The sequence below is a fragment of the Glandiceps talaboti genome, chromosome 2, assembly GCF_964340395.1.
Source record: "Glandiceps talaboti chromosome 2, keGlaTala1.1, whole genome shotgun sequence".
NCBI classification, from domain to species: Eukaryota; Metazoa; Hemichordata; class Enteropneusta; family Spengelidae; genus Glandiceps; species Glandiceps talaboti.
The window spans coordinates 26,697,036-26,724,960 of NC_135550.1; the positions used below are offsets into that span (position 1 = coordinate 26,697,036).

The 27,925-nt window shown below is 35.1% G+C and overlaps 3 protein-coding genes and 1 non-coding gene across 5 annotated transcripts; 1 reads left to right on the forward strand and 3 right to left on the reverse strand.

Moving 5' to 3' along the window:
* Positions 1 to 1,369: 1,369 nt before the first annotated feature.
* Positions 1,370 to 3,301, reverse strand: LOC144446095 (uncharacterized). The gene is made up of 2 exons (XM_078135802.1): positions 3,109 to 3,301; positions 1,370 to 1,742 (listed from the first exon to the last, which is right to left on the reverse strand). The coding sequence occupies exons 1-2, from the start codon at positions 3,299 to 3,301 to the stop codon at positions 1,432 to 1,434; spliced, it is 504 nt and encodes a 167-aa protein (XP_077991928.1). The 3' UTR covers positions 1,370 to 1,431.
* A 3,199-nt stretch (positions 3,302 to 6,500) lies between these two features.
* On the reverse strand, positions 6,501 to 20,498 carry LOC144451040 (protein phosphatase 1 regulatory subunit 36-like). 2 transcript variants are annotated; one of them, XM_078141810.1, is made up of 16 exons: positions 20,263 to 20,498; positions 19,863 to 19,930; positions 18,841 to 18,942; positions 18,551 to 18,690; positions 17,772 to 17,835; positions 17,419 to 17,517; positions 16,444 to 16,584; positions 16,111 to 16,153; positions 15,705 to 15,787; positions 15,300 to 15,428; positions 14,585 to 14,614; positions 13,917 to 14,006; positions 13,655 to 13,741; positions 13,121 to 13,225; positions 10,587 to 10,630; positions 6,501 to 7,186 (listed from the first exon to the last, which is right to left on the reverse strand). In XM_078141810.1, the coding sequence occupies exons 1-16, from the start codon at positions 20,290 to 20,292 to the stop codon at positions 7,104 to 7,106; spliced, it is 1,338 nt and encodes a 445-aa protein (XP_077997936.1). In that variant the 5' UTR covers positions 20,293 to 20,498; the 3' UTR covers positions 6,501 to 7,103. The 2 variants fall into 2 exon arrangements, with proteins under 2 accessions (XP_077997936.1, XP_077997928.1); XM_078141802.1 differs by having other exon boundaries at positions 6,501 to 7,198.
* Positions 19,738 to 19,810, reverse strand: Trnav-uac (transfer RNA valine (anticodon UAC)). The gene has a single exon. It is a non-coding gene; the product is annotated as a tRNA-Val (tRNA).
* Positions 20,496 to 27,731, forward strand: LOC144451029 (uncharacterized). The gene is made up of 7 exons (XM_078141791.1): positions 20,496 to 20,618; positions 22,304 to 22,420; positions 22,660 to 22,695; positions 22,933 to 23,897; positions 24,411 to 24,482; positions 24,881 to 24,957; positions 27,188 to 27,731. The coding sequence occupies exons 1-7, from the start codon at positions 20,582 to 20,584 to the stop codon at positions 27,420 to 27,422; spliced, it is 1,539 nt and encodes a 512-aa protein (XP_077997917.1). The 5' UTR covers positions 20,496 to 20,581; the 3' UTR covers positions 27,423 to 27,731.
* Positions 27,732 to 27,925: the final 194 nt, after the last annotated feature.

Genomic DNA, 27,925 nt, shown 5'->3' on the forward strand with positions numbered 1-27,925 from the left:
CTTGTTATTCTAATTTTTTATTCTATTTTCATTTTCTTGAAAATTTAGCTTCATTTTAATCTTCACATAATATTGCTCATCAAAATGATGGATAAATTATGTTTTCATTATTGTCAAACTTCTACCCTATGAATGATACATCATAATAATCAGATGTTCATCCTATTACCATTTGAGTTATGCATCATGTTTGGCACATTCCAGGGAAAGGAATTGGTATTTCTGTAACATTTAAATGGTAATGACATTTTGCTGCTAATCAGATAGGGTATCCTTGTCTAAGTTTTCAAGAAAATGACTGATTTACAACTAAAATGATGTAGGCTTGGTGTTTCACTCATGTAACATGACATCCTCAGACATCTTCTAATGCAAAAGAAACAATTACATACTCAGACTAAGGTGCCATGCACAGTGGGAATGTAGAAGTAATCAAGTTGAAATGTTGATTATCAGTTAGAAAATAAACAATTGCAGCCAATAAAATCATCAAGTCCATGTGTAATGTTTTCATTAGAAACCTGTTTTTACTACACTGTGAAGGAATAGCAATGCTTATCAATGTTTAATGTGATTGAGCAAAGGATCCTGCTGTGTTTCTTCTGTCTGTTATTGTTAGTCTAGAGTTGTAAAATGTCTTGCTCTGTGTCAAAAACGTAATGTTCCATGAGTAAAACACCAAGCCTACATCATTTTAGCAATAAATTGAGGTATATCCATCCTGTCTGCTCACAGTTAGGTGTTAATTATTCCTCTGGGGGATATAAATTATAGATAGGAAAGTGGGAATGAGATAAAATCCTCATATGCCAGTAGGGATGGTCTGGATCTAAAAATAAATAATGTACAAACAACTGCTGTCTTCACAATCTGCTACATAGATGTCCATTACTTCAGATTATTAGAAAAGACAGAGCATTGTTACTATATAAGGAAATAATGCCTTCACATCTTGTAACCAGTATGCTAACAGTATATTCCCCAACAGGTATTTCAACTATTGGACAAATAAAAAATATTCACCTTTCTTCAACAATCTGTCAAAATTGGAAATGTTTTTTGCTCTATCCAATTTCCACATCCAAGATAGGTGGTGGTTGTAGCCTTTCATACATGCCAAACTTTGAGAATAAAGTCAAAATTTAATGCACACTAAAGTTGAGGAGAGATTCAAAGCACTATAATACCCTGTACTTAGGATTTTAACTGTGAATTTTTCATTGCATTTCTACCCTTTCTATTTCAACCATGGGAAAAGCAAATATTCAATGATAAGTTTTCCTTTATTTCCCCTTCCAATGCTTTCCTTCACTTTTCTTTCACAGTGCAGTACTTTCAAGTTCAATGCACAGACACATGATGCAGGCTGAGGCAGTATTTATAGCACCGAATATATTACATACTTTTCCAAAACTTCCAAATGATGATACTTCACTGCTTATTTTGAAGTGAAGCTTGGTGCATGACCTGTGTAATGTTGTTAAGATAGTCCCTCTCCAACAGACATTGCATTTCCTCCACTGTGAGCGGCTGTTCAGGAAATACACGTCTCCTGACAGCACTGGCTTTGACTTCGTCATCATCAGCTGATGCAATACTTGCAGCATTTATACTAGAACTCGTACTGGTACTTTCTTTTAGCATTCTGCCAAGGTGATCTTCCTTAGCATCGTGTAAAGTTCTCACTATGTCTTTGGAACTTGGAGGCTTTGTCTTTCCTTTCAATCTGTCCAATTTGGATTCTGTCAAAGGAGAATTAACAACACATACATCATTCTGACTTAGCCCCATTAACTTTCTCTGAAACACTCCAAAGCTCTCCTTATTATATTTCCCTCACCTTGACACCCTCTTGAAATTCTCTAAAAAGGTCAAGTAATTCTAAAGGGAAACAACAGTCTGCATAATGGCGTGGAAAATTATCCACAAGAGACACATTATGCTCTTAGACTGTAAACTTTATTTTTATACTACAGAGTATCATATGTGTACCCTATATAACCCATCTTTTTTATTTATTGCTCAACAAAATTCACAGTACATGTGACAGTACAGGTGTTTGAATTCTCTGTACACACTGACAATCCCATATTACAGTAATTTAGGTCATGCAATGTTACTTGCAAATGCAATATTTGGGGATTCTCGTGAATGCCATATCCATTTTTATTATGAAGAAAATATTAAGAGTAATAAGAAAGTTCAAGTTTGTTTTATGTTTCATATAAATTTCAATCCATAAACAGCTCAAGTTTGCCTTTTAAAAAAACCCAACATATTGTCATTTTCTATCGTATATAGTACACCTTTGGCACTGATGTTCACATTGAAGTGAAAGAAAAATGGCATGATAATAAACATGATATCTGTACATCTAGGTTGATAATTCTAAAAACTTTTAAAATGGTATGTTAATCGTTACTCTATGGTGCCTATAGGAAAACAACCAAACTCATAAACATTAAACTATTATCTACAGATTTTATTGTTCTGATGTCTTTCAAAGATACACGGCTACACAGAGTAAATATTTAATGAGTATGCATCAGCGGAGAAAGCTACACAGTACGATGGTTTATCTCCATTCTACGGATTAGTACTGCTTTCAGCGGCCGTGACTACGAGACTCGATATGTTTCAGATTTCCTAATACAAGGCTTACTTTAATTTTCAAAGTTTAATGATGGTAACCCCGCATAAAGATTGAGCAAGAATTAATAATAGCAAGCTTTTGCTGTGTTGAATACAATCGTAAATATAAAACCACATGAAGATGATTTGTCAAAGTTTATTGTTTATTTTTCATATTTTTTTAATTTAATTTGTAATAAATGAAGGAAATATTTGTACAAAAAATGTATGGAAACCATGGTTCATTCAGAACCTAATTTTCTTGAAGAAACAAAAACACATATAACTGCATACCTTAAGTACAACGGTAACCACACCCGAGTTGTATGGTAAAACATGGATGTATTATACATCCATGGGTAAAACAATACTACTGTATACCGCAGAGTAGATGCATTTTACGTACATGTCATCTGTATGAATGAACTACATAGTATGTACCCATCAGCTGCAGCGTACTCCAACCAGTGTACTTACCAAGGGATGACAAATACTTCTCCGATTCAAACTCAGCTTTACTTTTTCCATGTTTTGGACCGGGAATGGTATCACCACGATCAAGTTTCTCAAACGGGTCGAATGTATCTTCGAAACCTAGTTGTGAAGAAGTCGAACATTCCGCACATTCACTACAGGAGTCGCTCCACGGACACTCACCACTGTCGGCCATAGTTTTTTGTTGATGGCTTGTTCAAGACAGGTGTGACCTCATTACACATCCACATCCATCGAATGTAAATTTTTAGTAGCTGAATTATTATATAATGTAATATTAAGTAATTTGAAGTGCTGTAAATATGATAAATTCGTATTTTTTGTATTTGCAAGAATTCAAGAGAAACATATATTATGATATGGGCGAACGAGGTGAAGCTTTTTGCAGACGTACAAAGCAGACGTACGTATCAATGAAAAATACGGAAGTGACAATCTTCGCTAGCCGTCACTCGTCATGCAGGTATGGGACATGTTGAGAAGGGTACATGATCACATCCGAGAAGAATGATCACACTTGTTTCGATATAACTGACACCACGACATTTTAGTTGTATCGTAAATCAAGTATTGGTTATTGACATCGTACGACATGCTAATTTATTGGTAGTTTGTTTGTGGTTTTAATATGTAAATTGGCGGAACTTTCACTATGCAGACACTTCACGTCCAGGCGCAGCTAGGTTGCTATGCAGAGCTGTATGCAGCGACATTGTTTGGCATGTGACTTGGGGAGCGAATGAGTCATAGACATTTAATGTGATCGATCGAAGTTCCATATTTATGTGGACATTGAAAACAAAGCCATCCGAAAATAGAAATGACCTTCTGAACTAGATTTAAAACGACAAAGAAGGGGTCCAACTTCAAAGCAAGAGTTGACGTCAATATTCTGCCACCAGCACATGTAAAACTTGAGAAGGCATAATAGTAGAAAACTTGTTTAATGGTGTGGTATTCCAAATTCCAAAGATAAACTCCTACTCTATAACTGAGCAAGAAATCTGAGGGGCAGCATAATGAAATAAGAAGACATCGCCTTCTACACGACATGGGAAATATATTGCTTAAGTTCCAGCAGTTCCATAACAGAGGTTCAACAACATTGTCACCTGAAAACAACCATGAAGTACAGGATTCTAACAAAATACAATATCTGAAATCACTTCATAAATATAAGCTCAAGATAGAGGAGAAAGGTGTATGGTGTGTGGAGAATTTGGATTCTGACGATGATCTTGAAAGGGAATTACAAGAGAAAGCTGGTGTCGACAAGGCCAAGACAGTGCAATTTGTTCGGATCAATGGAACTTCAATCCAAAATTTACCAGTAGCAATTGGTATGTTTGATGCATTGATTTGCATGGACCTGAGTAACAACTACCTGCAGGAGTTGCCCTGGTCAGTTGTCTACTTGAAATCTCTCAAAGTCCTAGATCTGTCAAACAACATGCTAATAAGTGTACCAAAGACTGTAGTTTATCTCAGATCTTTAACAGTTTTAGATGTTAGCTACAATTTCATCACACACCTCCCTACAGAACTGCTGTATTTAGAGAACTTAGAAGAACTGAATGTAGATGAAAACAAAGATTTGATATCTCCCCCACTAGCAGTTGCAGGACAAGGAATAGGGGAAATAATGAACTATTTGACCACCCGGTTTGAGAGAACAGATTTGTGGAAAAATTGGTCAGGCAAGAAAAACGGAATGGCAACTCTGTTTGAACTGTGCATAGCCAGTATACTGCAATGTAAAGTGGAATTTATTACACCATCATATATTCCTCCTGTAATAAAGAACCATTTATCAGACCGTGTGAAGAAACAAGAAAAACAGGTATTGGTGTGTAAATGTAGTGTTTGTCATAGCTGTTTCTCTAACAAGTATAATTTTGATATTCATCATTGTAAAACAAAACGTCATCTCCAAAGAGTACAGGCTGATGACTGATGAAACAAGTAGTTCTGAAGCTGAGAGATGTAAAACAAATTGCATTTCTTTTGAGTATAGGCTGAAGACAGATGAAAGAAGTAGTGCTGAAACTGGCAGGTTTGAAGAAACAAATGTGTGAATGAATAGGCCAATAGACTTACTTCTTGTACTGTCATGATTAAATTAGATGAAACAATTCAAAATAACATGTACATGCAATTTATTAAACTGTAATGGACAATCTACAATTTATCAAGGTCAACAGACTTTTTCTTGTACTGTTAGAAGTAAGTGAGATGGATTGCTTCAATAGTCCCAGTAATATGTCAGTGTAATTTATTCACTTGCACTGTGTTTATGTACATCTCTAAATCAATCATTCATTCGCCTTGTATTACTAGTATTATATTATTGAATTGTTAAAAAGACATTTTCATGTCTTTTCCACAACATTTAAGGATTAAAATTTTACATTAAATTTTCTTTTCCCAAAATGCCAATGTAATGTTGTTACACAACAATTTACAAGTTATTACTTTTTTTTAGTAGATTTTGCTGGTCAAATGTCAATGTTGCCAGGGAATGTACAATGCAAATCAGTAAATCTGTAGGAGTATTGTCAAATTTTAGTTTGTCTATGAACATGAATGTAACACATTTTTGTAGGATAACGCTGTATAAACATTTTACATGTAGTGTTGTATAAGTTTTATTTGATCTTTTATTGTGATATTTATAAATATCTTGTAAGTTATAGGTCAAGTAGAGCAGAGAGACAATGCAACTCATAATATTCAACAGGTGGTTTGAGTGCTGAAGTTCCAGGATGAATGACCTTTGAACTGCAAGTATGACACACACGTTGATTAATAATGCATATGCTTTAGGGATTTGATTGATGATTTTACTGTTATTAGGAAGCTCGAATTCAAAGTAATACCTTATCATCAGACTGTTAAAAAAAGAATACAAGAATTATGGCACAACATACATTACCAATCATTTACATTCAGAGAATTTTTTTTATCTGAAAGACGCATTTTATACAAAATGTTTTTCTTCATATTATCATATAAATGTCAGTCCATAAATAAACATTTATCATATATTTATTAAATATTACATGAATAATGGTGTTTGTGTAAACCTAAATAAATTATGTAGTTGTTCTAGGATTGTTATCTTTGTGCTCTGCATTTGTCTTTGACTTGCATGGTTTTATTTGTACTGGAATTGTTAAAAATTGGCACTTGTCATGTCATGTCATGTTGATGTAATTTATTACAAATTCATTTGATAGTGTCTGTCTGCAATTATGAGAGGACAGCATTCCACATGGAAACCACAGATGGATAGTATCACTACTTTTCTCTTTCAATAAACAAAACAGTCAGAGTTTATCTATTAAACAAAGACATTTTATTGAATGATACCAGTGTGTTTTAAAATACATCCTATTTTTCACATTTTCACTCGCACTTCAGGGGCTGTCATATAAAATAAGACATTAGCTTAATATGTCCAAAATATTTACAATTTCAAGTGGTAATAAAATATTCTATAAGAAAGCATGAGATATGTATATACACAAAAAATATTTGGGAGTAATACATGTAGTTACAGGATTTTAACTTATGAATAATAAACTGGATGGATCGTACACCATAGTATGTGTTCTATAGTGTTTGTTTTAATAATACAATGTGGAATTCCTTGGAGTTGAGGAGTTTATAGTTACATGTACTTTTGAATTCTGTGAATCTCTAGAACATGGTTGGCAATATGACATAATAATTATAAAAATACATCTGCAATCACATCAGAAATAAATGTCTATTTACTGTTAGGATTCACATCAAATTTTGAAATCGTGAGACATCAGTGACAAATTTTGACAAAAAGAGAAAGATGGTGAATATACACTATAAAGTACACGCATTGACGTTATGCATCACTCCATAAATATTGTGTGACATTTGTACAAAAAATATGAAAAGTTATATCTCTCCAGACAATAATTGTAAATAATTATAGGGAAAATTCATTCATCCATATCTTCGTCCTCATCATCAGGTGGTGCTTCAGTAGTTGTCTGTGAAATGTCTGTCATTGCACGACTAACGCCTCTCTGGCCACCTGTAAGATATAAACATTGATTCAAGTGGTAAATTATGATGAGGTTTAATATCAGGGGGTCAGCTGTCACTCTTATGTGTCTCTTGTCTGTATGCCATATGCAATTTGAGTTATTTATAAAAATAACAACACATTAGTTAAAGTTATGTTTGGTTATATATCAGTATTGAAATAACCCTACAAAGATTGATATTACTACTACTACTACTACTACTACTACTACTACATGGTGAATCGTGTTCATTAACTAGTACCAGTACAACTCAAACAAGGTATTCGGATGTGACATATAAATGACATTCTGACATAATTTTTTGGTTACCAAAAATATGATATTTCAAAACCATCACAAGATATTTGTGTATAATCAAGAACCTACATCAAGCTGTGTCAATGTTCACTTACAGTGCTATATTACTAGTATGTATGTGCAGCTGTTTTTACACTCAGTTCAGTTGATAATGGGTCAATAGTTAGTTACAGACTGCACCACTTAAATCTTTCTTTCCATACTTCCTACTTATTTTGCTGGCAGCAAGTAACATTTCCTGTCGAATCTTAAGCATTATCTTGTTGTATCTGACTGAGGCAGGTGAAGCAGGTATCTAGAGGTCTATTATTAGGACTGACTTACAATACCATCATTACATGACAAATATACAGTTTGATATATCTGCAAACACTCCTATGTTTTACTAATAGTGATAAATTTTACAGAGCACTTTCCCACCCTGTGCTCAAAGTACTTCTCATTTATTACACAAGGCATGAACCAATAGTTGAAAATGGCCATCTATACTTCAACTTTCTGGGGAACATACAATCCATTGCAGCCTCTATTAGTGCATAGGATTAAAGCTAGTCTAGTTCCTGATGACTTTGTTCCTAAGTTATCATCACACATTACGTATAGTCAATGTCGTTACTCTAGGCATTAAATGTGGTTAAACGCCATGCTGGGCAAAGCACAAACGGTGCATGTCAGTAGTAATCCATCACAAATTGACAGGTTGTCATCATCGCTCATTAATATTAATTTAGTACAGCTGTGAACTGTAAAAACATAAAAACTGAACTCCACCTCCAGTCTGTGGAGATGTCATCATGTTTATATGAATGCTGTAGGGAGAGCACAGAATTCTATGCGAGAGTAACGACATTGACTAGACATAATGTGGAGTCATGATGGGTGAATGGCTAGCGTGACCGACTTGGAATCTACAGGTTGCAGGTTCGAGCCCCGTCGCTGCCTGCTGTTTGTTTCTGAGTGGCTAAAGTCCTTGGGCAAGATTTGAACCACGGCTGTGCCTCAGTCAACCCAGCTGTATAACTGGGAACCTGGTAGGATGTAGGTTGCAATGTGAAGGCTTTAATCCTATGCGCTTAAATGGCTGCAATGGATTGTATGCTCCCCGGGGAGTTGAGGAAGACTAAAGGGCCGTTGTGCCATTCTGATCCGAGCCAGGGGTAATAATTGTAAAGCGCTTTGAGCACGGAGTGGGAAAGCGCTATATAAGAAACCAACATTATTATTATTATTATTATAATGTGTGAAGATAACTTAGTGTAAAATTGGAACGCAGTTATCAGGAACTAGACTAGATGAAAGCATTCACATTGCAACCTCTAGCATTACAGGTCCCCAATTATACAGCTGGGTCGATTGGAGCACAATCATGGTTCGAATCTTGCCCAAGGACTTTTGCCATTTAGAAACAAACAGAGCTGCTAAGAGGCTTGAACCAACAACCTGCAGATTCCACACCAACCACTCTATCCATTTGACTATTATGACTCAACGTCTTGAAAAATCATAATTCTATAATCAGTCAATATTAATATATTTTTTAAAGTTGATTCCACCTAAACGATATAATTCAGATATTTGATATTTTCATAATTTGTCATTACAATTCAGTGACATATGACTCAACATGGAACTGGATTCATAGGTACAGTATGTAAAATTGTAGCATAAATCTCATGAAGAAAAAAAAAATTCCTCATCAAGAATATTCTGTTTGAACAGCAGTAAAGCCTAAAAAAATAATTGTTTGGTTCCGGTTACCCGTCCCCACCTAGTTTTTCACTGCTGACCCTAAATTTTTTTCCGTATTTAAGAAAAATAAAATCGCAAAAATTGTGAAGTCTCACGAGAAATAGTGGATGCGCAAACTGACATCAACTTAAAAAGACAATATAAAACTATTCTTCCAATCTGTAATGGCTGTACATCTGATAGGAAGAAATAAATAACACAGAGACCATTTGGAATACAATGGAAAATCTACCTACCTCAACTATTCTAAAATTCAGTGTAATCAGAAAACCACACAATTTTTTTTATTAGGCCTAATTACAATGATGAAGAAAATGGAAGCCTCCCCTATCAAGATGAACTTGCGAACTTTATATCTGAGGCACTATCTCTTGACTGGGTAAAGAGACAGATCTGTGCAATGTTTGTGAAACTCTTTCATCAACAGTATCAATATATCTATCTCCTAGTCTATATTCACAAAAGCTTGTCATTATTTCCCCATCAATAGTATCAATCCAGGTAAGAGTTGAAGGCCAACATTGCTTATCTCTACTGTACTTAGCTGATTTATACTAGTACCAGTAAATAGAAAACTTGCCTCAAGTTTTGCATTTATCCAGGTATCTCCTCAGAATTGATAATGTATTTATAGACAGAGAGACGTGATTTGAACCCATGAGTGTATGAGTCATTTATGTACTGATGGAATATGATATGTATATTATGCCCTATTCATATCACTCAGGGTATTAAACCAGTGTTTGTAACAGCCTTCAAACTCATGATTTTTTCATGAATTGCAAGCAGTAAACCTGTTCTACCTCATTCAATGTTTTTTATGGATACCTTTCTATCAATGATAAATGAGCATTACAAAAGTGAAAACTTAGAGGCCCACTTTGGATTAAGATTCAAATTTACATGTGAAAACTAGGTGTCTAGCAGAGCTATAGAAAAAGTTGGGACAGAACAAAAAAATTATCCCATGCAATCCTTATTAATTAAGATAACACTTGGTCTAATGTGATGACCCAGGATTGAAATGTAACCCTTTAATGGCAACAACAACTTGGTGTTGACATGTCAATTGAAAAGCCTTACCGACAAAGTATTACTTGTGCCTCTGGACAATATGCTGCCCAAGTTGCCCCTCTAATGAACATGAACCACCAAATACAATGTACGAATCATACTGGATTCTTTTTGGCAAATTATTGTCAAAGTTAATTTGGTAACCACTACGTTTGCTATTCTCTATTTAACATATACGCCCTTCAGATAAACTATAGAATGGAGATATTTTATCTAGGGTTATTCAAGTGCGTGACCTATGACCTGATGACTCACCTGCTCCTGCTGTTCCTGGGGCTCCTGGTGTACCAAATGTAGACCTAATACAAATAATCATAAAAATGTTGTTATGATAAATGAAAGCTTTGAGGGGTTATCATGCAATGGATCAGATAGACTGTAAGATACGCCATGTTCTGTCCTCACCGACCTCCTCGGATGTGTGAGGACACGCTGTCACAGCGTACCTTACAGACTTTGGATCAGACAAAACAGAATACTAAAGGAATTATGATATTGGTGCAAACACTTGAGAGACAAAACAATGACAATGTGCAAACATAATGATTTACTGATAAAGAGTTAAAAAGAACTACACAATCTTTCAAATTGTCACCCATTAGGCAATAAAGTAACACTTTACACTGTGTACAACATGACATGTCATTTATTGTTTCATACAGTTGGCACAGCAAAACTAGTCTACTTTCAAGTGATGAGAAAGGACCATTGCCATTGTATATGTCAACCTTTTTTTCAATGTCTTTTCAGGGGGGGGGGGCATATTTTAACTACTTCCTTGATGTTTTTTTTCAATTTTTCAGTGTTCACTTACTGACTTCAACATGTATTTGAGTTGGAGTTTTGTTTTTATCAAAAGCAAGCCACTTCTTGTTTTGTCCAAGACTAAGACCATATGTCTAACTTCAAAACAGGTGTTGCATATGTATGTGTTTCAGATTGAATGATTTAAAGAGCTGGATAATGTGTTATGGTCAGTAAACTATGCATTGAGATTGTTATGGAATATACATGTATACTATTAAATCACAATGAAGTTATTTGCAATGGTATCTAGTGATTTTTAGCCTGGGAATGAAGACTGCTAGTTACTGTCACTGTATCAGTACTATGATTAATATCTTAAAGAACTCTCTTTTTACGATAAATTTTACTTTATATACACACCTCTTCTAATAATACATAATAAGTTGCACAAAATATGAACTTATTTGTGTGTAACTACTAGTGGTACACTGATGAGTGCATTCAGGAACACTGTCAAGTATAGGAGGCGCTGTCTGATAGAGGGCGCTGTCTGATAGAGACTCTGAAAGTGAGCTATGACAGTCTACTACATATACATTGTATATAGTTTTATAATATGACTTTGGTGAGGAGAAACACTTCATTACCAATCAGATAAAGATCAAACACACAACATCAAATAAACTACATACAAGTTATGAAAGTCTTGTCAGAGGAGAAATAACACACACACACACAAATCATAGTTCATGACAAGGCATGCTGCAGTAGTGGTAAACATTTGTACACAAAAGACTCTTGATACGGTCTTTTCAATCAGTCTTATTTTGGACACACTGGCTGCCATTCTAACTCATGACATTATATTGTTCTCTTTTTCATTTATTGCTACTAAAATTAGTGATGACAATAACTGTGAACCTACTCCCATTTAACATATTTGCATGTAAAAAATGGCTTTGATCATGGATCAACAAATGTACCAAAAAATATATAATTGCAAATCTTAGCATTCTTGAGAACACAGGTTCATGAACTTAGCCTCTTCTTCTCCCCTTCCGTATCCAACATCATTGGCTCTTGTAAGCCATTTTAGTTAGTCCTAACCCCCCCCCCCCACCACCACCACCACCACCAAAAGTAACACTTTATGAATTGATCATGTCTCTCACAATTCAGCAGGTTTAATGTATCAAAAATAGAACTGTCCTGTAAGTGACTCTGATAGCTGTAGCTAAGAAATTTTACATGCATTGACGTGGCTGAACATGCTAGCACAATTCAAACACTATATCAGTGTACTGCAAACAATGCCTTGTTGTATGTTAATTGTTATAGAGTGAGTAGCATGAAAAAGAAACAAACAAACAAACAAACAAACAAAAAACAGCAATGCAATCTATGACTAAAGCAATGATATATACACATGCCATCACCATGCATCTTGGTCCTGATACCATCAATGACTTCACATGTATGGATTCCTGTAAATTACAGTGTATGGACTAGAATGTCAGATTTATCAACTAATCAAATGATGATGTGAAATATGCATGCAATAATGGTTATGATGTGATCTGGAAATACGTGGCATGTCTGAAGAACACTTAGCCTGGCATTCAAAGTCATACTGATCTTGAACTAGGAAAATTTAGTGGCATCCACTTTTCAGTCAAATCAACCCTGTTATATCACCATTCAAAATAGCATTGTCTCCTTCATTTTGAAACTTTACGTTTGAGTTCTGGGGTATATATAGCATATACATTTTGGCCAAGTGTACTTCAGTTTTGCCAGATATTCATTCAAATAAAAAAAAAATGAAAATGTTAGTTAGAATTTGAATTTTGTATGCAAGCTGGCTTTTCTTTCTATGTCTCAATAAAAGGAATACATCAAGTTTTATGTCAGGATTAATGGCAATGTAATGAGATACGATGATGATTAGTAACAACGATCTAGAAATACAGCTGACAACTACACCAATGAAATCTTTTCTATGTTTTGGTTACTGGATCATAGAGAAAGATATGTAAACTTACCCTCTCCTTGACTCACTCTCTTCATTCTCTTCATCTTGTTCTGATCCAACTGGTGCCAGGGTTGATGAATTAAACTGATTAAGTGGTTCACCTATGATACCAACCCTATATGAAATACAGTTGATTATCACCAAAATGCAATCCCAAATACAGTGACCACCACGTCACTACTAGTAATAAACAGACATACAAAATACTTCATTCTAGTTTGTGAATTTGTTTATCAAAATGATCATTTTGTATCAATATTTTGATTTACAGGATCATTTCTATAAACATAGTTCTAAATGAGGTTAAAATGAAAAAAGCAAGAATTCTTCAGTAATACAGTAGTAGTACATATATAATAGTACACCATACCACACAATAGTAAAATGGAGTACCACAGTTAGTGGTTTAGTGCCTTGCATACAGTACAGTATACCATGGTATAGTGTATAGCAGTAAACCACTAGTCTATTTACAAAATGGCATTACCAGTATTGACAATAAAAGGAAGTATTTAAAATAAAAAAACCGAAAAGCAACAAATACCTTGCAGAGAGTTTTTTCATGGCTGTTAATGGATCAAACTCATCATCATCATCATCATCATCATTTGAAGGAAACTCTGACAATCCACTAAAAAAAAATCAAAACAAAGAACTCAGTTTCTGAAGTCCATATAGAAATTTGTAACTTGACAGTAACTTAACAAAGTCGTCCTGAAAATACTGATGAATACAACAAACCAAACAACGTAGTCTGTGATATTAAAACCATTTGAATTCTTCACATTTACAAATGTTAATCTTACCTTGCAGATGATGGTCTTGGTTTCTTAAACAACCAGTTAGACTCTTCTTTAGGAGATGGTAAGACAGACACTAGGACAGGTGATCTTTGACTGCAAAGAGTAAGAACACATAAACTTGTTCAATGTACAAATTACTTCTGATTTCAAAAATTGGATATGTATTTGCTAAAAGAACGTATATGGGTTTAGGAAGATGAAATTGTAAAGTACAAGTGGTCTTTCCTTGGCACATTACACAATGAGAAAATAATAGTTTTGTACACTTTTGTTCCAAAGTCTAAAGGTGAAAACAACATCTAAACTTGACAGTGTATGACTATGAGGGGTAGCAGTTCCTGTGCATAATACATAGTATAATAAAGGAATGTGACTATGGATGTTTGATTACATGTACTGATACATAAACCAAAACCAAGTTACAAATAAAGGAAAGTTGCACAACATATAACCAATAACATTGACATTTAGTATGCATGGCTATGGAGAGTATCTGAAACATACAGTTCCCTCGTCATATGCAGCATATACAGACATACCGATGAACACTCAGTCTGAGATCTATATGTTTATACTCTATCTTCTTTCACAGCAGTTGAATAACTAGTGTAGCATTGTAATATGAGGCAAAGACAGTAAAGGAGGACAGAGTATTGGAAATTGTTACTCACTTGATAATACTTTTAATTGCTGGCCTCCTCCTAGGAAATTAATATAAAAAATCTATTATCAGCAAAAAAAAAAGTACTGTACCATAGTTTTTAGGGGCATTAAAGTATAACATTGGTATACCCTCTGAGCCAATTTGATTAGTCACTGATACACACTAATTTCTTGTGACCTACCAAAGTTTGGTATTCCCCCGTTTGTCTTGTACTATGTGGTGACTCACAAGAAAACCCAGATTTAAGATTTTAACCCATAATAACTGGAAGAAATTCTGTTTTTAGTGAGTACACTGCATAACAGTATAACTTTCAAAGATAAATGTAAACTTGCTTTAACTTTAACTAATATTCAATAATAATAATAATGATAATAATAATAATAATCTTTATTCATCCAAATAAATTCAGAAATTTGTTGAATGGTTACCACAAGAGCAGCACCCTAGTGCCCTAATGTTGAAGAAGCAGGAGAAAATCAGAGTACCTGGGGCATTGTTCGGCAGGGTCTAACTGAGCATCACCCTTCTTAAATACAGACCTGGTTAAATTTTATATCAAACCCAGCCGACACCTGGTGGGTTCGAACCCTGACTGCAGAGGTAAGAGGTAAGCTAACAGCTCAACCACCGACAACCCAACTATAGCAGGAATTATTTGTTCTTCTGGTTCAAACCAAAAAGACAGACACATAAAATAACAAAGCAAGTAGAATAGTTACGGATGTTGTCTTCTATATTCAGCCGGTGTAAGTTTCTTTTTGTCTTGGTTCTTTATCGAATCTTCTTTGTTTTTGTCAGTAGCATGCTTCACCCTCAAGGCAGGATTGAAAACATCAGACCGCAGCATTCTGTATAGAAATGAATATGACAGAGATGGAAACTGGTGTTATTCTATCACTAATTCAAGCTACAGTTCATTTTCAGGATTTCTCCAGGATTTCTAAGGACTTACCAAAAGTTATAACTTTGGACTCTTCTTATAACTCAGAATAAGGTATACAAGCAGGTGTATATAAGGTAACTTTTTGTGTGTGTTGCCAGTGTTTGATGATAGCATCAGACAAACATCTTTACGGATAGCCATTGACCTTTTTAATATTTAGTAATTGCATATGACAACTTACCTGCCTATTTCTTTGTTGACCAGTTCAAATTCTTTCCTTCTAAATACAACCCATACAACATACACGCAATATTTGTAAAAAGTCTGGAAAAGATATTAAAAAAGCAAAGTATTAACAATAATAATAATACATTTTTTACTGAATTTGTAAGCCATCGCAACTTGGAACACTGGTCCCTTGTCCAGACTATAGTCTTCTAACAGGAACCAAAAGACCATTGCATTCTGGGTAATTTTCAATATCTACGATATCGGTGATCTCACATTTGATTGCACTTTCATTGGTACCCTAAATCATTAGACGATGACCAAGACTTCAACCAATGTTAATCAAAGGATGCTCTTTATTATCCAAATATAAATAAAATTGTATTCACGATGAATTTGTGGAATTCACTACCACTTACCTCGTATGTGTCTCTGTCTTTATAAGTAGATGATACCCTCTGTCTAGGAAAATGGACAAAAATATTAAGAAACCATTTATACTCATATTTGAAGAAAACTGGCACTTGTGTTGGCTGTCTGACCGTTAAGATAAACGAAACAAGTCTAATATTTAAAATAATAAGTATTAAAGAACTTATATAAAGAACTTATATGAAGAACGTGTACATGTATAAGTTTATAAGCTCTGAATATAGATTTTTTTGATATTCATTAAAAAAAATGTCAGATTAAGATAATTCCAGCAGAAACACTTTAACAAGTAATATACACGTAGTAATTAATGAACTTACTGTCCACAACCCATGTGATGAAATTCATCCATTCCAAGTCCTAATACTAAAACACAGTAACTCTGTGCAAGCCTTTTCTGAGCTGCTTCTAACTTCTGTGATAATTCAGCTAAGTATTGCTTCTCTGCTCTGCTTGGTTCACTGCAATACAAAGTTTACAAAGATAATAAAGAAATACAAATAGACTTGGAGTTCATCATTTACTAGCTGCAATTTGAATTACAACAAATGGATAAGGGACGATTGCACAATATCGCACAAGCTCAACAAACGAACCTCCTTCATATAGGTCAAAACCCCATCTCCCTCCCCCTAATCAAATGTTCACACGTGCAACATCAAACGTGTACATATGACATAAACTATGATGAAAACTGTAGCGGTCATACCACTACGATCGATGTAATGTAAAAATATGACTGTAAACACATTAAAATAGTACAAGAAATCCAGCACCATAACTCACATTAGAAGTAAATTTTTATCAACTTATATCTCAGTAGTAAATTTAAAAGTTGTTATCATTGAAGGAATGAAAGTTTTTCCGTCAAAATTTGGTTAGAAGTGTGAAAATGAAGTTCAACAATCGCATTGATGCCTGACCCCTAGTCTAGTCTATGGAATTAACTTTTTGAGCTTGTGTGACATTGTGCAATCATCGCTAAAGTTACCAAACTGTGTATTGTGCTTCTCGGAAGATTTAGTAATTAACACTACAGCTACAGGCTATTCTCATTTTAATGGTAAACACTGCTATCCTAGCAGGTACCAAGTTATCTGACTGGGATATATGTTCAGTCCAGAAATGAGATCACTATAAACACAATACATATATTCAATGATACACACACCCAAATGTACATGTAATTTGTTGATGTAACAGAAATAACTCTTTTCGCTTCATCTGCTTACACTAATGTAAAGATTTTTGTCTTTTTCAGAGATGATACAAAAGAAAGGTCTTAGAAAACTTACGTAGTCAGGGTTTTGGGTTTCTTTTCTTGAGCTAATTTTTCAAAGAAGCCATCAAAATAATTCAATAATGCTATGAGGAAATCATCAAATTTGGGAGTGCTGTAATTTAAAAAGAGAGAATGACATAGTTATTAATAGTGTTGTATTGTATACAGTATACTAGAATCTTATGTTTTGTGTCAATTTTGGTTTTACACATGAAAACTAGAATATGATTGTGAAACAGAAAAGTTTTGAGAACTTGTTTTATCAATCATTGTCAAAATTTTCCAAATGACACCCACTCACTCAACATCAATCAACCTCCAAAATGTTTTCATGCATTATCTCAACTATGCAAGCTTGTGGCTTACCTAACTAGATCTTCAAAACCTTCAGCTGGGTTGTGTACTTCTGCCAGTGATGCTAGGGACACCTCTACAAATGTCAAACAGAAAAAACCCATGCATATCAATACTGAATCTTCTTTGAAATTAGGGGTACAATCTTAGCAAAGTATACTAATTTCATAACAGCTAAAGTCAGTGTACAAAACATACACGCACAATACATACTGAAACTTAATTGAAAGTAAACCTGAGCTGACTCTAAGTGTGGTTGAATATGCAACAAAGAGGTTTAGAAACTGGGAGTGCACAGGAAGCAAAATATCCATAATTCTTATAAATCCTGATTTGTACTTCTATTAGCTCCTTGAATTCACCCAGTCTACAGGGTTTTGTGAAAACATTGTTGACATTTTTGAAACATACAACTGCCTCTGATGAGTTTCTGAATACCTATTTTCATTGGTTCTGATATCAGTAATTTTAGGTTAGATCAGTGTTCTCCATTGAAATTATCATTAAGAATTATTATTAAACAAAGGAACTTTGTTTTGTTAACTGCATTCGATATTTGAAATATTTGGTACACCCACAACTCCACACAGACTGAGAGAGGAACATGTTCGACATTTCTACTAGATATGGTTACTTGTGAAACAAAACTATAATGTAATTGGCTCATTGTCATTCATTCAACCGATGTAATTGTCTAGCAGATGCATAATCTGAAAACAACACGGCCTCTTTACAATGATCTTCACAAGGATGTACTAAATTAGTGACACAAGACTGAACAGGCAACCTACCTTTGACATCATCCAAAGTTACTGTAGTATGTTCACCATAAGCCTTAATATTTGGTCTAGGGGATCGTCCTCCATACCTTCCTTGTTGCATTCTTCCCCCTGCCTGGTTACGTATACCATACTTATTGACAGGTGTAGCTCTAAATAGAACAATACAAAAAAGGTTTTTCAAACTAATTTTTAAAATCCCCTAGGTTAAACCTGATTTGTCTTTTCATTCAAGACCAGACAGTGAGCACTATTGCAATACAAATCTATTCATACAAGTCAGATGCAACATATGAACTCACCTGTCACCTTTCCTCCCATCACCAAAAGAAATATTTTTATTCCTTTTTCTTTTATCTTTGCTATCAACTCCAGTGCTGAAGCTGGCTGCATTTGCACTTTTACTACAACAACAAATGAAACGAGATAAAATACACGATGCAACAGATTTATAATGAGTTAAGAAATAGTAACATTGTGATGACTTCACTTTATCATTAGATGTGTTTTAGTGCCACCTGTGGAAGAGCTAGTAGCTCAAAACGTTGTGTTTAATAAGAAGTGTCAAGATTTGGTGGTGTCTCTCTTGCCTTTTTAGTAAAATATAAATTAATAAAACAAATAAAGAGTAAAACTAAACACTATTAAAAAGATATAGAATCAAAGACTGTGATAATATTAAAATATGATGTGATAAAAATTGAAACGTCGGTGGAAATCAATTCCCTTACACTGATGAAATCGATTTTTAGTAATAATTCTCGTGCAAGTTGTTTTATATGCATTATTGTGGTAAGCTGAAGGGCCACACTGATTTACTGTCCCGTACTCGGGCAATTTGTGTCAAAAATAATGTTTCATTTCTTCGCTATATGTTTGACATGCAATACTCTAAATCTGTCTTGAGAAATCTGAAAACATCTCGTATGTCAGATGGGCTGACGGACAGTGTCAGACAGCTTTTATATGCGAAGGATCCACAGAGTTGTCAAATTCTTAGCATGTTGTTGATGCCATTTTAACATTATTTTATTTTGTATGATTGTAATGTATTGTTTTCTTTTTTTTCTGGTTTCTCTTCTTGGGAAGGCTTAATAAATAAGTAATTAATAAAATTAACATGGTCGAGCTTGAATTAAGAGATGAGAAAAGAAAATATAAAAGAAAAAAAAATATCCTGGCCATCAAAAAGTAGTCGCTGATTCCGCTGAGGCTCGAACTCAGGACCTTCTGCGTGTAAAGCAGACGTGATAACCGCTACACCACGAAACCGCGCTGAGATCAGTGGAGCTTTCATGAGTTATGTATGGTGTTTCGGTTTTACCTTGAAGTAAATTCCAAAGAGTTTGTTTCTTCTTTCCATATCCACCTTCCTAACTGTGGCTGTGGCAACTGTATATATGCAAGAGAGAGATAATACGTCAGTCTTATCATATTTTGATAGAAAACATTAATTATCCAACGTTCGGATCTATCGATCTTGCATTCACGATCTCTACATTGCACGCGATAAAATGGTCATGAGTCTCATGACATGTAAATAGCTCTGTAATTGTGACCATACGTATACGATATAAGTCTGAATGCGACACCATTTACGATGCAATATTGACATTTGCATAAATGTTTATTTGCTGCTATTTTCAACTTCCGAACGGAGATACATTTAAAGACTAAAGTTATCTTTTGTATTTTTGAACGGATGTGAAAAAAAATATACTCACTGGTTCAAAGCTTCCGTCTGTACTCGTCATAATTCTGTTTTTATGTTATTGTGCCCTCGTTTAGAATCACCAGTCTTTTGACGATGCGAACAGTAACTATCGCAATGTTTTCGATCGAATCACAAGGAGTCCGCCATCTTTGTTTGGATGTGACGTCACTTGGATACAACTCGGACCACTTCGGCTACTTCCTGTGTAAACTTCGGCGAGACTCGACTTCGGCCATTTGGTAGTCTTCCTCCTGGCGGGAATGATGGTGTGAAAAGGTCATCGATTCTAACAAAATATAACAAAGCCTATTAATCTATCCTATTTCAAGATGGAAACGGAGAGGTCCCGAGGCGGAGTCAGCACAGGTAATACATCCGAACTCTGAATGCACAAACTGTCCAAACCATAACTAATGCACGTACGACAGTGATGACGTAATCAACCTAAATTTCACATGTGATATTAGATTTGCTGTACTGTTATTGAATGTGTTATGCATTTGAGAATAAAACTACAAATATGAACTTTTTATATTGTTAGAATGGCTGCAAAATACCGTAGTGTACTGAATTATACTGGTTACAAGTCAAGTTACATATTAATGAACTCATTTGCATTTAGATAGAAGTAGGTGTTGTATATCTTCCCGGCAAAGGGCCTTTATGATTACATTTACCGAACTCTAGTCAACATTTACACATGAATGACTAACCAAAGGGGACACTGAGTATGTAATTGATTGATTGACTGATTGATCAATCAATCAATCTATTTAGTGATTAATTTTTGTGGTGAAATAAAACTTATTTTTCGTGTGATATTGATCAATTGACATTAATTTTTGTGGTGATACAAGACTTTCTTTTTCTTTTCCTGGCTAGTTTTCTCTGTTCCAGCTGTATATAATTCACTCTTCATTGACTATTAAAATCACAAACAAGTTACTTGTCTGTGACTGAATAAAGACATCTTCTCCAGTCTTCTCCTCGTATCTAAATTAACCCCCACGTCCCCGATCTTATAATTACCAAGAGACTTCTGATACAATACGACACCTGACCAAACATCGCTATCGAGGATGGAACATCCGAGGTCTAGCAAATGTCATCTCTGCAGTTCAGGGATATAAATAACTGCCAATCAGAGAACTGCATTGATGACAAACACAAACAGAGGATAATAGCTATTTTTTTAATGCATATTCAGCTTAAGGAGGGGCCTTTAAAAATACCCACCAATGCCTTAACTGAAATGTGTGAATGACGTCTACACACTGATCAAACTCACAATTACCATGAAGACATAGTAGTTAGTAGTATGTATTATAGAGGTCATGGGCTATTGAATATATTAACTTATAATATACCTAGTGATAATGCTGTGCCATGATTCGCTAGAATCAGTCACGTGATAGGAAAATAGAATGAAGTTCCATCAACTTTTACATGGTCACGTGACCACCGCGTGTTCACAGCAGGTCAAAATGGCAGCTTCTGAGGATGTCGTCTGCCACCGCGAGTTCACAGCATGAGGTATATTATAAAATTTAAAACACATATTTCCTGGCCTATATTCGGGCTATAGCACCCGTTCATTACCCCCTCGTGACTGTGAGTTACCAGAATAACATGCTATTTCCCTCGGCCTTTGGCCTCAGGGAAAAAGCATGTGATTCTGGTAACTCACAGTCCCTCGGGTGTAATAAATGGGTGCTATAGCCTCATGGCCAGGCAATATGTGTTCAGTATATATATATATGCATACATGGTCCAACCCACGGCCATACGTCAACTCAATGGAATGTCAAGCCTGAAAATTACATTAGCTAGACGTTCAGGCAAGCCCTCACTGTGAACTTCGTTCACTTATATCGGAAGAAAGCCGGAACATCTAGCAGCAAGACTAACGAACAGTTTGCTGTATCTCTTATCTTTTGGGAGATTATCACACCAAATAGACACTCAACCATGCACAGATCAGTACAGATATACTAATAACCAACATAACTGTATAGCATCCAGGAAATAAACTAAGTCTATTTTTTTCCCAGGCTCCATTTCAGATGACCTAACCAAACTCTACAAAGGTTGTCAAAAACCATTGGAGAAAGCAGATTTACAAGACAAGCTGACAAAGTCATTTCAACTGATGCAAAAAATGTTGGCTGGTAAGTTTGTAAGCTGTGAGAATGCCAAGCATTGGAAATTTGATTGAATCATTGATTTTAATGTATCGTTTAGTTATAGTAACATACAGCATGTTTTTTTTGAGCTTGAAAGTAGTAGAATCTTTGCCATTTTCTGATTTATTACAGCTCCAATCAATATTCATACTACTTTTGGTTAATTTTATATTATTACAACTCCAATATTCATACTACTTTTGGTTAATTTCATATTTTGATAGTTATGGAGAGGTTGGAAGCATGGAATAAAGATTTAGGTGAGTGGTCCAAAAAGTATTTTTTTTAAGGCAGAAATTGTGGTGAGTATAGTTTGCAACCCACTTCAAGTGCACCATCATATGTAGGTTACCATGCAAGGTTTTAGACGTCTTCATGACTAAAAAGATATTGAGTGTTAGATTATGTATGCATAACATGACATACACACATTATTTTGCCACTTTTTTAGTGTCATTCAGATAATATGTTAACAATGAATATCAACTGTTTTTCAGAGGAAAAGATTTTAACCTGTCTCAGTTGTCATGGACATCAAAGTCATAAAACTAAAAGGTTACGGACCCGTGGTCACTTCGAACCATTAGATTTGAGTCTAGACTCAATCACTGAAGGCCAGTCTTTAGACGATACCATGGGTGAGATTAGTTCCAGCCCTGGCACAGCTTTGGCACATATCATTGATGTCAATGACAGTGATGTAGTCAAGTCTAGGGATAGAAAATATGTATCTCATATAGATAGTGAAGTCGGCAGTGAGATGCCAACTATGGAAGAAGAAAATGGAAATTCGGACACTGAGATACTAAACAGAGAAGAAGAAAATGGAGATTTGGACAGTGAGATGCCAACCACAGAAGAAAATGGAGATTTGGAGAGCGAGATGCCAACCAGAGAAGAAGAAAATGGAGATTCAGAGAGCGAGATTCCAACCAGAGAAGAAGAAAATGGAGATTCTGACAGTGAGATAGTAAATAGAGAAAAAGAAAACAGAGGTTCGGTCAGTGAAATACTAAAGAGAGAGACAGATAGAGATCAAGTCAAAAAGAACAAAAGTGATCCATTCTTTAGTTGTAAGAGGGAAGTAACCTCAAGTCTGCAGACAAGTGATGTCAGAAGTACCAGTGTAAGAAAGAAAGAAACTAGAAGAACACATACAAGAAATAAGTTTCTAAGGCTTCAGTTACCGAAATTAAACAACCTGGAACGGAAATATACTGTATCGGACGATACCAGTGGACAAAAAGCTACATCTGATTTATCAAGGAAGAATGAAAACATGGCAGATGATTTAGACCAAAAAAACAAAGAGGAAATGAAACAAAGTGCAAGGATGAGTCGTAGGAGTAATACAAGGAAAACTAAAACTAGTAACAAGAGGAAGATAACTGACAGAAAAACACTTGGAAACAATAAAGGGAATCTGAATCATCACAAGATTGATACAATTAAAAAAGCAAAGGTAAGACTATGATGTAAGCATAGAAACCAAACTTGTAATTCAATACAGTATATGATACTGGTACTTTCTATAGCCCATGATATTCAGTTATATACCATTTAGGAAAAAAAGAATTGTTTGTGGTCAGGACATTGTCTAAAATGGTGTGATGACACAATTTTTTTTTTTAATTTTCAACAAACCTGTCACTTAATCTACTATATGTATTTATGGCAGTTACTGTTCTTTTTTATTTAGTACTTTAGAGCAAGTGTGTATGTGGGACAAAGGGTTATTTTTGTGTTTCCCCTGGATCTGCAAACAGCATGGGCTGGACAAACATGAAAAAAAGACCAACGCATGGGTCTGTAAGTGACATGATCACTGACCAGAAACAATTCTTTTTTTCTTTTGGCCTTGGTATGGAATTCACATGCTTGTAGCCACACATATATAATAATGTAAAGTAGTTTTAATGACAACTTACCTACTTGCCAACTTAACATATGAGTAATGGGAAGCATTTTTTTGTAGCAAAAGAAGACTGTTGTAGATGATCTAGATGAAGAGAGTATTTATCCGATTGACAGGCATGATAGATATCTGGTGAGTATTTTCAGTATACTTGAATCATAAAAACAGTAGAAACCAATTAATTGTTTTTACTCCCTAATGTATCCAAGTTTGATTATAGCCTTAAAATTTCTTGTTTCAATTGTTCTTTTTCTTGTACACTCAGATAAAAGTAATAGATTGTTTTTTCAAAAAAATGTAAATGACATATTCAAAGAATGGATGCGTCTAGTAAACATCTACACAATGTATCATATTGTATGCCTTTGTTGGTGCAAAGACGCTATTTTGAAAAAGCATATTGATTTGTTCAAAAACATCTGAAACATTGTGTTACTGTTAAGATAATGGATTTAGATTCAGAACTCAGATTTGAGTATATTGAAATGCTTTTACTCAAAAACATATCAATATTTGGTTGTACTACACAGTCTGTGGATTGTTTTGACATCAAACATATCTTCAAAGGTTTCAACAAAATCAAGAAAGGTGTGCAATCCTACAATAGGTAAGTGCATACTAACATTGCTTTCTGGTCACAGACACTCTTGTCTGTCATTTTTCTTTTGGTCACTTTTTCAATGTAAAATGTTGCAATTTGAGATTACTAGTATTTTATTAGAGTCTATTTTTTTTCATCTGTTGTGCTTCTGTGTGCAACACATTTGTCATTGCCCCCTGGAATGTGCTAAATCTCAGTTTCTGAAAATGACATAACATGCACATGTTGGTATTTGGGCAACTGTTACTGACAAATCCTTTTTCCAGACTTAATTCAATTTATTACAAGGCTACATCTGATTGCTTTCAGCTTACATTCACAAATATGATATGACCTGCTTATGGTTGCCATCAAATTTTGTGGACACCTTATAAACATTTATTTTCTTTATATATTTTCTAATGTGACAGCTTCTGCATGATTACAACATCACCAGAGGAGCATTCAGAGATTGTCAAGTTGGCAGAACTATCACACCTGAAAGCATGTCAAGTGCGTGGACATGTACAGTTACCAAATCAAATGTTACAGCTGCAACAGACAAATTAAGTTTTTATAAACTTTGACGATCACACGTAGAATTTTTACAATCAGAGTTTACTATTACGTGTTTTGTTACGTGTGAGGAATTCTCACACTCTTAGTCAAGATTCAACAAATATTCAAATATTGTTGTATACAAGGATTTGTGGTTTCACTGCAGTTAAATTCATAAATGATAGCAAGGTAGATTAGAAGCTATCCATGGTTCAATTCTCTTTGTGATCTCTCTCTTCCCAACTAGTCAAATGAATGTATGTAGCACAATATTCCGTGCTAAATTTTGAATTATCAGCAACTGTTACAGCTGTATTTAATCCAATTCCACACATGACGTACATTCAAACTTGAAGGTGGTGTTAGCTTACGATGTAAAAATAATTTGCATTAGGATCATGTTTTATTTGACTGAATTACCCAAGTACAAACACTTGTTGATGTGTGATGGGTTACTGCTGTTCACACTTTCATCAGCATGTGGTCAAGCATGATTTTTGACTAGATGCCATTATAGAGAGTGGAAACCATGGATAGCAAAGGTGAAAGAAAATAGCAAAATAGTAGAATAATGATGGACTGATTCTACAAAAGATATAAGTAGAGGATAGCAATAGGGTTTATTGTTTACATTTTCAAAGACTCCATATTATTACATATGTACCAGAGATTACTTGCATTGTTGCACGTGCATACTAGTGGTATTTGCACTGCAGTGCAATACTGAAAACATTATTGCCTACCTGTATGCAAATGCCTACCTGTATACAAATTATATACAAATGAGGACATGATTGTTCATTGTACACAAAGGCATACGATCGCACCGTATCATTGTTATTGAAATTGGCTGTTTCGGATAAACATATGCAATAATAGCAGAACTCCATTCCAAATGAGTTCCAGTGCAGGTACTCAGGGGTATTTGCATGAGTGCTTGCAGTGCTTTCTGCTGCATTTTTGCTCGCTTCGCGCATGAAATTATTGCCACAGAGAACACTGCAAGTACTCATGCAGATATCAATACCCCAAGTACACCACACTTGCATGTCATGGGGTTCTGTCATAGCATTAACCTGGTTGATATGTATTGTCTGCACTGGGTAGATACTAATAGCTCACGCAGTGGCTCAATAACTAGTACACATGCGCATTCTATATACTAATAACTGCGATTTTTGGGGGGTGGTTTTACCCAAGGATGCATTGCGGCGCAATGACTATGCATGTGCATTCTAGATTTCAAAACAGAGGTTAGATGACATTCTATATGTTATGCATGCGGAGTGCGCTATCTACAATATCATCGTCAGGCAGCCGGCCACAAATGAATCTACCCTGCGTGAGCTTATGGGCTTTGTTTAGTTATATTATTCTACACGTGTTCCATGTACAAGATATTTTTGAAGTTTTTCCGTCAAAAGAATACTGTAAAGTTACTGATTGCAGAAGAATTGTAAATTATTGTCTATCAATCTCGTGAAAAGTTACAGATGTATACAAGATCTAGTCTAGAATATACTATGTAAACTTGTGCTACATAGTCACTTCAAAAACTAGATTCCAATAAGGTAACTTCACAACTACTAGAATACTAGTTTTATTTGTATGTAGACACTCACAGCTAATCTATCTTGTAATTTTTGAAATCACCATTGATAAAACTTCAGTGATGTTATCCATTGTCTATGTATTGCAGTGAGACGTCATCCCCAACTCTTGCAGAATTGGAATGTTTCGTCAAAAGTTCGTCATCCAAACCTGTTATGACAGCATGCTCTCCATTGAGTAGTGGTGGTGGCTGTGATGAACAAGATGAACTGTGGACTACCTGTTTGATGGTATCACCTTCTCAAGATGCCCCAGAGTCTGTTGTCAACTGTCTAGATGTCTCAGAATCTACCACCAACTCTCAAGATGCCCCACTGTCTTAGTAACTGTCAACTCTTCAGATGCCCCATTGTCTTAATGACTGTCAACTCTATAGATGCCCCATTGTCTTAATGACTGTCAACTCTATAGATGCCCCGTTGTCTTAATGACTGTCAACTCTTCAGATGCCCCATTGTCTCCTAGCTGTCAACTCACCACATACCCCAGTCTATCAACTCTCCAGTAAACCTGGAATAACCTTACCCTAAAAATAGTCTTTGTTATGGTGTGATGTCAAGCAAAGAATTGAAGACATGCTAGTCACCACTGCCAAAAACATATACACACTGGCAAACACACTCAGACACACACACACACACACACACACACACACACACACACACACACACACACACACATGCACGCACAGTGCAAGAAATTGAATATACGTAGAACATTCTATTTTAGGCAATGATAAGCCATGAATGTGGTATCTTCACTATAGTAGGGTTAGTATGCTGTATATGAACTATTACCTTAACTAAGGATAGTCAGTTTGTATCTT

Coding starts and splice junctions, on each gene's coding strand:
- LOC144446095 (XM_078135802.1), bottom strand. CDS start 3,301: ATGGCCGACAGTGGTGAGTGTCCGTGGAGCGACTCCTGTAGTGAATGT. Junction 1,743..3,108: donor GAAGTATTTGTCATCCCTTG/GTAAGTACACTG, acceptor CTCCTTTGACAG/AATCCAAATTGGACAGATTG.
- LOC144451040 (XM_078141802.1), bottom strand. CDS start 20,292: ATGACGAGTACAGACGGAAGCTTTGAACCA. Junction 15,788..16,110: donor AAGACAGAGACACATACGAG/GTAAGTGGTAGT, acceptor TATCTTTTCCAG/ACTTTTTACAAATATTGCGT. Junction 10,631..13,120: donor GAGAGTGAGTCAAGGAGAGG/GTAAGTTTACAT, acceptor TATTTGTATTAG/GTCTACATTTGGTACACCAG.
- LOC144451029 (XM_078141791.1), top strand. CDS start 20,582: ATGGAAACGGAGAGGTCCCGAGGCGGAGTCAGCACAG. Junction 23,898..24,410: donor ATACAATTAAAAAAGCAAAG/GTAAGACTATGA, acceptor ATTTTTTTGTAG/CAAAAGAAGACTGTTGTAGA. Junction 24,958..27,187: donor GGTGTGCAATCCTACAATAG/GTAAGTGCATAC, acceptor TATGTATTGCAG/TGAGACGTCATCCCCAACTC.